Source organism: Lygodium microphyllum, chromosome 2 (assembly GCF_053477565.2).
Source record: "Lygodium microphyllum isolate KBCC chromosome 2, Lygodium_microphyllum_v1.1.10, whole genome shotgun sequence".
NCBI lineage: Eukaryota > Viridiplantae > Streptophyta > Polypodiopsida > Schizaeales > Lygodiaceae > Lygodium > Lygodium microphyllum.
Genome location: NC_141136.1, coordinates 139,465,844 through 139,476,924, shown reverse-complemented (window position 1 = coordinate 139,476,924; position 11,081 = coordinate 139,465,844). Strand labels below are relative to the sequence as shown.

General features: G+C 45.2%; 1 protein-coding gene across 1 annotated transcript in view; it reads right to left on the bottom strand.

Moving 5' to 3' along the window:
• Positions 1-248: 248 nt before the first annotated feature.
• Positions 249-11,081, bottom strand: part of LOC148040394 (U-box domain-containing protein 43-like) — a 30,286-nt gene continuing 19,453 nt past the window's right edge. The window contains exon 3 of the mRNA XM_087699138.1: positions 249-1,869. Coding sequence (XP_087555264.1) covers positions 404-1,869 — 1,466 coding nt within the window. The 3' untranslated portion in view covers positions 249-403. The remainder of the gene's footprint in view (positions 1,870-11,081) is intronic.

Here is an 11,081-nt window from a genome sequence, read left to right as displayed (position 1 = left end):
ATATAAAGGAACCATTTTAATGTCATGAGTGCAATACATTGAAGAATGAAGCTGAGAGAAAATGCTGGACCTTCCTCTGTTGGAAAGAAGCTGTAATGCTCACCTGGCTTCCATAGAACTAAAGAATTCTGTTTCCAATTTCGGGCACTCACTCCTCACAGCATCTTCCTCTTGGAAGTCTGTCCATCTTGACATTTACAAGATAGTTTTGACCTATTTCTGGAGAAAGAGAAGGTAAAACAGGGGGCTTCACCACTAAGAATAATGATACAAGCCATTACATGTATAAAGCTAAAAACTAACAATTCAAGCAGATATTACACGCCACACCACATCACATTTATGTAGATGCAGTGTGTAGCATAGATCTGCACAGGATGTTTATATATCAAATCACATTATATCAGAAGTATGTTGATGCTTCATGGATAACCTGGAGTAAAGCTAGAACCTCAGCTGCCTGTCTTGCAACAGAACGTTTTCCATTTGTTGCTAGGTCAACCAGAAGTATCCTTGCTTGATTTCCATAGTACTCCCTTAGCTTCTTTATCTTGAAGAGGCGATGCAGCATGTTTAATCCTTTCTCTTTGCAAAGGTCTGTACCATGTGATATCAAGGCTAGCACACACTCAATAGCCTTTGTTTCATGAAGAAGTGTTGCTCCCTTCTCCAATATCCCATCAGTTACCAAGGTCGAAAGTGCATCCACAGCTGCACCAGCAGCATCACTGTCCCACTCTTTCAGTAATGAAACAAGGTCAGGAACAACCTCTGATTCTACAAGGCAGAAAGTGGTTTTCTCCCCACATTGGCCAGGGTGAACTCTGCAAAGTGATGGAGGTTTTTTGAACATAAGAAAGCATCCTGAGAAGGATGGAGGAACACAGAGCTCTAAGGTGCTCTTAGAAAGATTCTGCAAGGCATTTGCAGCTCTTGCTTTAGCAAGCTGGGTGCCAGAATTAAGTAGACCCTTCAGAATGTGATAAATGCCTTGTTCTACCACTCGCTTTTGCAACTCCATATCTGATGGTAATGTGAATCTTAGCAAAGCTCCAGCTGCACTTTCCTTGCACTTGGGATCTCCATATCTGAGAACATGCATAATTGCAGGTAAGGCATTCACTTCAATCAAATCTGCAGTTAATTTCTTTTCCTCTAGTGGAAGACTTGCCAATATCCCTGCAGATGCTGCTTGTATCTCAAGTTTAGTAGCATTATTGAGTAACCTCACCAGTAATCCTATCAACCTTTTCTGGAGTAGAAAGCAGGATATCTCTCCTGCATTATCACTTGCTACACAATACACCACCTGAACTGCAGCATCTCTAATCTCAGGGTCAGGATACTCCAAAAGAGATAAAATCTTAGAAACACCTTGAAACTCCTTGATTAATCTTCTACTTTCATGACCAGCATCTGAAGAAACCAAACCTAGCAAAGAAAGCAACACATGCTTCTGTAACTTTGATGATTTGGAGGAATTTTCCTGTACCATCAAAAGTTTCTGTATCGTATTGCCTAGATCAATTGGATTGCCATGTACATCTACCAAGAACCTGTCTCCCTCTGCCAGGACCAGATTTTCTAGTATAGCACCTGCTGATTCCCTTACAGTCATCGGAGAGCTTCCTGAAAACAAATGCTCTAACACAAGAGGAACAGCTCCTGCCTCTGCAAGATATGTCTTGTTAGGTCCAAGGCATGATAAACTCTCTAGCGCCTTAAGTGCTGCCCCTTTTGCTTCTAGAGTTTCAGACATCATCTTAACCAGTGAAGCAATAACCCCTCCTCCAAGAGTTTGTATGCTCATTTGTCTGAGGTCTAAAGAACTGAGAGCCTCTGCCATCATAATTTTAACACTAAGTGAACCTGCAATACAACTGCTAACAAGTCAGTCCTTTTGCTAAAGACTAACAACAATGCAATCGAGTACAATCACAGTACACTATCAACACTTAAAATTCTCTGCTATTCAGAACATGATCTGATTTAAGCTCCAGGGAAAAGAAAGTAATAATTGTATCTGATTAATGCTACTACTGACAGTTCGATATCAACATCTAAGACAACAGAAAAAAGCCACAAACTAGCTAATTTGTTAGCTGAACATTTGTTCAAATTACATCCCTTTCCCCATGAGATCGTTCTTGATGGAGATCTAAAGCCCATTAGCCATTTTCAGCAAACAGGCTTCCAAAAGTTGGGGATCCATTTATCCATGATATCCACAAGCATCAAGAGGCAGATGGACAGATGGAATGTAACTAACCAAACTTGCAGGCATTAGTTTTTCCATATGTCAAACACAAATGTGTAGGAAAGTAGGATCCAAGTATGATTTAAAGCCTGAAGCTGAATTGTACTTGACCCTAATTTCTTAAGATATTTTTATCAAATTTTGAGAAAACACAATAACATTAAAATTTGAGCACTAAACTAATGAGCATCTCTAAAACAACTATCTAACAATAGATACCATGTACTGATAAGCACCTCCTTATCCACCATCACCACCACCATCTTATCCTCCATCTATCCATCTTCCCAAACACCTCTCTAGTTCCTCATCCACCAAGCATGCATTTAATGACAAGATTCATTTCAATGGGTCAAACTACACCACTAGGTCAAATTGGATGAGGCATGTATTAGACTCTCAGAACCTATGGGATTTAGTACCGGGGTTGGAACCCCATCTTGATCTGGCTCTTGTTCCATACAAGGTCATCCGCTCATGGAAGGCTCGTAACACCTCCGCTATTGTCGAGCTTATGCAGGCCTTGTTGCCTGAGTTTCACTCTCAGCTTCAGCATTTCAACTTAGCATCTGAGTGTTGGGCACCCTTGACTGATCACTATGCAGCTCGGGATAGGATCCCTCACATTAATTTGGATCATGAGCTCCAAATTTCCAAAATCACAGACAAGGATGACTTGAAAGTCAAGTTGGCTGAATATTAGCATCTCCTCGTCCAATTCTCAACAACTGGGGCTCCTAAGTCCTCTGATAATCAGGTTACTCTGTTCCTTAACAAGCTGCCAAGATAATATTTCCATTTTGTGCAGCAGGTGATTTCACAGCCTCAAATGCCCACATTTTATGAGTTTGAGTGACAGCTGTTGCGTTACATACAATTGCTCAATCAATCTCATAACACGCCCTCGATAGAGGGGGCTCTCGTTGCATCTTCTCAGAAGGGGTAATAGGGTAAGGGCACACAAAACTCAAATCAAAATCAAAATAGGGCTAGTGAATCCCAAGGAAATAATCAATCCACACTTGAATCGGGATGGCAAAATGTACCTAAAAAGAATTGTCAACATTGTCAAAAGGCTAGCCATTATGACAAAAAGTGTCGAACTAAGGCAAGAGACACACTACCCATTTCCAAGAACCAAACCTCCGCACCCCAGTTTGGTAACCCCCAACAAGGGAAGCAAGGTGGTGGCAATCCCCTGTGAGAGTGCGCAACGGAAGAGGAAATACGAACACGGAGGGAGAGAGAGAGAGAAAGCAGAAAATAAGGAAGAGAAATCTGCACTGACTGAAATGAATACTGAATACACTGAAATGGACTGATCAGTCCCTGCACGCACCCCACAGCGTCAGTGAGGGCACCAGATCAGGCTGATGACGATGGTAGCACCACCACGGGGGAGAAGGAGTGTCGGAATCTGCAAGAAGACAAGTGACCAAGTGGGGAGGGGGGCTGCCAATATATAGGCAACGGACAAACCCTAACCCTAACCCTAAAATGGGCGCAAACCCTAAAATGGGCACAAACCCTAAAAGTGCCCTAAAATGGGCGCCCCACAACAGTGACCAAAAAGGTGGCTGGGCAGCCAGTGGCTGCCCACTAAAAGAGGCCAAAAAGAAATACACAACCTAAGACAGCCAGTCAAGAGTGACTAGCCTCCCCCATCATAACACATGACAGACATGTCAGAGCTCCTAATGTCCTCGTCTGACTCAGACTGAGGCTCACAGGCAGGAGATGACAAGGCATGACAAACATGACTGCTAACACCCCCTCTCAGATCCTGGATGTGGCTGAAGGCCAAGGGAGAAATGGATCCTGGGGTGACAAGAGGAATGCCAAGGTCGATGAAGTCCGTCGATGTAGACTGCCGCTGAAGGAGCTCCTAACGATCCTGGAAAGCCCCCTCTAAAACACTAGGGGCCAGGTAATCCACAGCCGCATCACCGAGATCGTCCCCCTCTGAAAGGGATGGGGGGTACGAGGGAACCACCGGAGGAGAAGGTGGGGGATGAGAAGGAACCTGTGGAATAGAAGGTGCACAAGCGGGAACGGGTGTAGCAATAGACTGCCGCGGAGGACCCTGCATCAAAGAAGGGGAATGGAGCCTATAAAGCCCGCTCTCCTGCCAACCTGTAGATAAGACAGCTCCTGTAGAAGAATCCTCAATAACAACGGCATGCTCGGTGAAGATCACTCGTGTGCCAAGCCTCGTAAGGCCATAAACTGAGAGGAGGGGAAGGCCCAAGTCCGGAACATGTAGGGCCTCTGAAAGGAAGCTCGTAGGTCGGTCTGTAAACAAAGGCAATGTGCCAACACCACTAATAGGCACCGATAAAATGTCACCAACAGTGACTGAACCCTCTGATGGACGGAGATCCTGTAACAAATCACCTCGGGGAGTCGTATGACTCGAAGCACCACTGTCCACTAACCAAGGCTGTGCAGAAGACACTGCAGCCACGGAAGAAGGATCCTCCTCCAAAGCATGGATATGAAGGAACACTGACTCATGGGTAACAGCTGGTGTAGAGGTAGAAGAAGGCTTTGATGTAGATCCACCCTTCGCTCCCGGACGAAGGTGAGGGTACTTCTTCCAATATTTCTCCTCGGGATGTGTCCCTTTCCCACAGTGTGGGCACTTCGGTCTCTCTAAATCTGAGTCAGAGCCTGAAGAACTGTCCTTCTTCTTAGCCTTTGACTTCGTCTTCTTCTTCGTCTGTCCTCCCGAACCTACAACAAAGACTCTAGTGGAGTCGGATCCACTAGCACTGACCTCTCTGAGTCGCTCGTCATGCTCCAAGACAAGCGGGGATAGCTCCTCCCATAGAAGCTTCTCACGGGTCCTCGATGTAAGAAGGCTGGTGTAGAAGACATCAAACAAAGGCGATGGCAACTGAGTCAACAGAATCATCGCCATATCCTCAGACGATATCATACGACCGAGGGATGCAAGCTCATCCCTCATATCTTGTAATCTGTTGATGTGGTTCTTCATGGAAAGACTATCATCAATAGCGAGCATCCGCAACTTCTTTTCAAGAGATATCCGGTGGGCAAACGTCTTCTGCTGATAGAGAGACGCTAGCTTCTGCCACACGTCCGCTGCAGTCTTCAACCTGTGAACATGAACAAGGACAGAATCCTGCAGACTCAGAAAGAGGAAAGATCGGGCTCTAGAATTGAGCCGATCCCATAAGGCTGCGCGATCCATAGATGTCCCATCTGCGGGATCCACCATAGGCCGGGGAGTAGGAACAGAAACAAGCTCCCAACGATCGAAGGAGTCCAAGATACACTCCACCTTGCAGGACCATAGAGAAAAGTTGGAGCCATCCAACCGGTCCTCTTTGGGTAGCTGAGGAAGTACGGGTACCTGTACAAGGGGTACCAAAGGTTGCATCTTCGGCCCACTGGAAGGGGCTCGCCGAGATACATGAATAGAAGGGGGACGGGAACGAGGAATAGACTCCGTAGGACGATCCTCGCGATAGAAATCACGCCTCCGTTCAGATGAGTGTTGAGACAAAAGCTCGTCATCTGAATCATCAAAACCTGTAGACTGATCATAAGACATCTTCCAATCTACAAAATACCAAACACCAAAGAAAACTGTGCCGATGCCGAAGAATGACCACCAAAAGGGTCACCAACCACCAGAAGAACCACCAAACTCCAGGAAATCAGGTCGCCAAGCACCAGAAGGTGAAAACGCAGCTGTGTAGGGCACAAAATCCGGAGGGAAAGTTGCCAGGCACCAAAACGCAGCCCAAAAGAGAAGCGCCAGCTGGAGAGAAGCCGCCAGGAGGGAAAACGACCACCTTGGATGCAAAACGCAGCCTGTAGTGGAGTCGCCCAGCTGAAAAGAAGGCCGCCCAGCTGAAAACGCAAGGAAACAGGGGCTGGTTGATGACGTGGCAGCCTCTGGAAGGGGCTAATGCAGCAAACGCAAATATTCAGACCACCTGGAGGGGCCGCCTGGCTGTTGGAGAGAAGGGGGGCAGCAACAGATGATAGGTGTGGTCTCTCTCCAGTCGATGAAGACCTCCGTGCTCTCAGTTTGGCGATGATACCATGTGAGAGTGCGCAACGGAAGAGGAAATACGAACACGGAGGGAGAGAGAGAGAGAAAGCAGAAAATAAGGAAGAGAAATCTGCACTGACTGAAATGAATGCTGAATACACTGAAATGGACTAATCAGTCCCTGCACGCAGTCCACAGCGTCAGTGAGGGCACCAGATCAGGCTGATGACGATGGCAGCACCACCACGGGGGAGAAGGAGTGTCGGAATCTGCAAGAAGACAAGTGACCAAGTGGGGAGGGGGGCTGCCAATATATAGGCAACGGACAAACCCTAACCCTAACCCTAAAATGGGCGCAAACCCTAAAATGGGCGCAAACCCTAAAAGTGCCCTAAAAAGGGCGCCCCACAACAGTGACCAAAAAGGTGGCCGGGCAGCCAGTGGCTGCCCACTAAAAGAGGCCAAAAAGAAATACACAACCTAAGACAGCCAGTCAAGAGTGACTAGCCTCCCCCATCATAACACATGACAGACATGTCAGAGCTCCTAATGTCCTCGTCTGACTCAGACTGAGGCTCACAGGCAGGAGATGACAAGGCATGACAAACATGACTGCTAACATCCCCGTCATCACAATCGGTAAACTACTCAACTCCAAAGGGATTGTTTGATTGATTTGCAGAGGCCCACATTGTCTCCTTAGAGACGCCCGATGCAAGTCTCATTCACAAAACTTCTTTGAGGACACCCAGAACAAGCTGATGATGACAGTAGTATCAAAGATGGAGGATGATGACGGAGTCTAGGTGTACACCTACTAGAAGGAAGGAAGATGACCTGATGATAATCAAGAGTGGAGAGGGAAACTTTGGCTCACCTGCCCCAAAAGGATGTCAAAAAGCTGGCCGACCAGCATTTAATGTTGGTCGTGCTGGTAAAAATGCTAGAAAATTACATGTGGCACAAAAAATATCTCGGAAGGCATGGACAATGTTCGACAAACAAGGACAACTCGGGAAATGCAAAAACTGCACAAGAAAAGCACATATGAATCCAACAACCAAAGGAAATGCATAGAAATGCACATAGATGGCCACTCCAGAATGAGTAGCCTCCCCCATCAAAACACATGACAGACGTGTCAAAGCTCCAAAGTCCTCATCTGACTCAAACTGAGACTCACAGGTAGGAGATGACAAGACATGGCAAACATGACTCTTAACACCCCCTCTCACATCCTGGATGTGGCAAAAGGCCAATGAAGAAAAGGAACTTAAGGTGGCAAGAGGAATGGCGATGTTGATGAAATCCATCAATGAAGACGGCCGATAAAGAAGCTCCTTAAAATCTTGGGAAAACCCCTCTGAAACACTAGGGGCCAAGAAATCCATAGCCACATCACCGAGATCGTCCCTCTCTGAAAGGGGAGTGAGTTACGAGGGAACCATCAGAGGAGAGGGTGGGGGATGGGAAGAAACCTATGGAAAAGATGGTGCACAAGCGGAAACAGGTGTAGTAATAGATAACCGCCTTAAAGAACCATACATAAGAGAAGGGGAATGGAGCCTGTAAAGCCCGCTCTCTTGCCAACTTGTCATGATGACAGCTCGTGTAAGAATCCTCCATACAAACGGCCTGTTCAGTAAAGACAACCCGGGTACCAAGCCTAGTAAGGCCATAAACTGAGAGGAGTGGAAAGCCCAAGTCCAAAACATAAAAGGCCTATGAAAGGGAGCTCGATGCACGGTCAAAAAATAAAGACAAAGTGCTAACACCACAAATAGGCACCAAAAGAATGTCACCAATAGTGATAGAACCCTCAAAAGAGCATAGATCCTACAACAAATTATTTCATTGAGTCATATGACTAGAAACCCCACTATCAACCAGCCAAGGCCTTTCAAAAGACGAGGCAACCACTGAAGAAGGCTCCTCCAAGTCAACAATATAAAGGAACATGGACTCATGGGTAACCGCTGGTTGGAGTAGAGGTAGAAGGCTCGGATGATTTAGCTCCATCCTTCGCTTCCGAACGAAGATGAGGGTACTTCTTCCAACATTTCTCCTCTAGATGTGTCCCCTTCCCACAATATGAGCATTTAGGCTTCTCCGAGTCAGAGTTAAAGCTTGAAGAACTCTCTTGTCATTTAGCCTTTGACTTCCCTTTCTTCTTCTCCCCCTCCCAAACCTGCAACAAAAGCTTTGGTAGAGGTGGATCCACTAACTACCTCTTTGGAGCACTCATCATACTCCAAAACAAGTGTGGCAAGCTCCTCCCATAGAAGCTTCTCACAGGTCTTCAATGTAAGAAGAATAGCGTAGAAGATATCAAACCAAGGAGATAGCAACTAAGTTGAAAGAAACATAGACATATCCTCTGAAGAGATCTTCCTGCCAAGGGACGCAAGCTCATCTCTCATGTCCTCCAACCTATTGATATGATCCTTCATGGAAGGCGAATCATTAACAACAAGCATCCGTAATTTCTTCTTGAGAGTAATTCGGTGGGCAAATGTCTTCTGATGGTAGAAAGAAGTAAGCTTTGTCCACCCTTCCGCTGCTTTCCGCAACCTATGCACATGCACTAGGACAAAACCTTGTAAGTTCATAAAGAGAAAAAATCAAGCTCTAGAGTTGAGCCGATCCCATAAGACTACATGATCCATCGATGATCCAACAGTGAGATCCTCCACTGGACCGGAAATAGGGTGGGTAATAAACTCCCAAAGATCAAAGGTATCAAGAATACACTCCACCTTACACGACCAAAGCAAGTAGTTTGAATCATCAAACCAGTGCTATTTGGGTAAAGAAGGGAGTACGAACACCTGTATAGAGGGTGCCATGAATGGCATATGAAGGCCAGCAAAACAAGCCTTCTATGCAACATGGAGAGAATGGGGAGGAGAGGGATCACATACAAACAAGCTAGAAAACCTCCATTCGTCATGTGAACTGGCACAAAAATCTCACCATCTCTCAAAGGAAGGGACAAAGACCTCATCCTCTGAGTCAGTAAAGAACTAGTGATAAGACATCTTCAATATCCTGCAAGAGAAACACCCACGATTTCCAATTGCTATCACCATCACTCCCTCTCTCTATTCAACTACTACAGCCCTTGTTTGAGTGTTCCCAACTGCTACCCTAACTATTAGTGCTTGGTGGACAGCTATGTTTTCATCCCTACAAGCTACCTTGTAGGTGTTCATCATCTAGAGCGCTTTTCAGCATTGGCTCGATCTGTATTTGCATCTGCAGCAGGTCATTTTCAGCACCTTTCACCATCAGCCCCTACTCCAACTGGTGGTTACTATTGAGCTAACATAAGCATTACATGCTGCATTAGCGACTTAAGCATCCCTAAAAATGCTTAATTAATGAAAACCCTAAATTGATATGCAGTTCGAGAGAGTTTTTAAATGATGCATGGTACAAGGTCCCAAAACTTTCTATAAATAGGCATGTTGCCCTCCATTCACTTCAATCTCGTTTTTGCAAGTTTCAAGCCCTTTAGCTTCGCTGCCCACACCCCTTCATAGAGGACATCTCATCCGAAGCTGCCCGTTGCTGTCTACATCAGTCTGGCACATATTTCCAGTGTCCATCGCGTAATCTACATCAATTTCTGCTGCATTTGCTGATCAGCCACATCATCTACAAGTAGCGACATGTTGAACTACTACGTTTGTGATCTGCAACTAATGTTCAGTCTGTCACATCATCATACCTACGTTTTTACCACCGTCAACCTACCACGGCAACATATCTACTCTCTCTCTCTCTCTCTCTCTCTCTCTCTCTCTCTCTCTCTCTCTACATTAGATCCAACTTCCATAACTACGTTTACTGGTGTTTGACCCTTAGATGTTACTTTGCTGCATTTCGAGATCCATTCGGAGTACGACACAGTCTCCAACTCATTACCTTTGCCTTGGTCCTTGAGACACAAAAGTTCGAGGTTCAGTATTCATTCATTGCATAGTGTGTTTGTTGCATGAGCACTGTATTTTCAATAGACATTCACTTCAATATTCTCCATGTTCATTGTCTCTGAGTTGCCCTAACCCTAATTGTGTTCTATCAATTTGTGCTTTGCCGTACGATTGATTTTGTGTTTCATGTGCTCAAAGCGTTTCTTCACAGTTACTACACTCAAGATCTATCTATGGTGGACTGCAAACATCAACACCTCCCTCAATCCACATTCACAAGAGCCATCAACTATTGAACGACTCTCCCCTTTAGCATTTTGTTTATACATTGTGTTTTCTTTTGGAAACCCTAGCGTATCTCCATATACCCCGATTGCCCAGCACCTCAAGATGGCTGCAAAACACTCTTCTCTTGATGTTCATCATGAAAATCAGCAAGCATGCATCTCCTTTTGTTGATGCAACTCTCCAAACTTCGGCCACTACAAAAATGAAAGAGAAGAAAGAGAGAAAAAGAGCCCCAAATAGGCAAGATCAAGTTTCCAAATGAATAACCAACTCCTCCTTGATTAGATCACATTTTTTATATTAAAGGTGAATTAATCCCTTGATCATTAATCATAATTGAGCTGCTCACTAGACCAAACTTAAGCTCAGGGCCTACTTTATAGCTTAAGTGCCCTAAGTGAGCTCCTTATTGAGCGAAACTTTCAATGTATCTCAATCCTAAGTACAAACTTTCAAATCAATTAAGATTTCACATTGCACCTTGTTCCTTTTGCCTTGCTTTTATACCACATATTCTATACACTTGTCCATTGCATGCCCAATGTCAAATCCTTCACTACCTATGCTATGACCACAC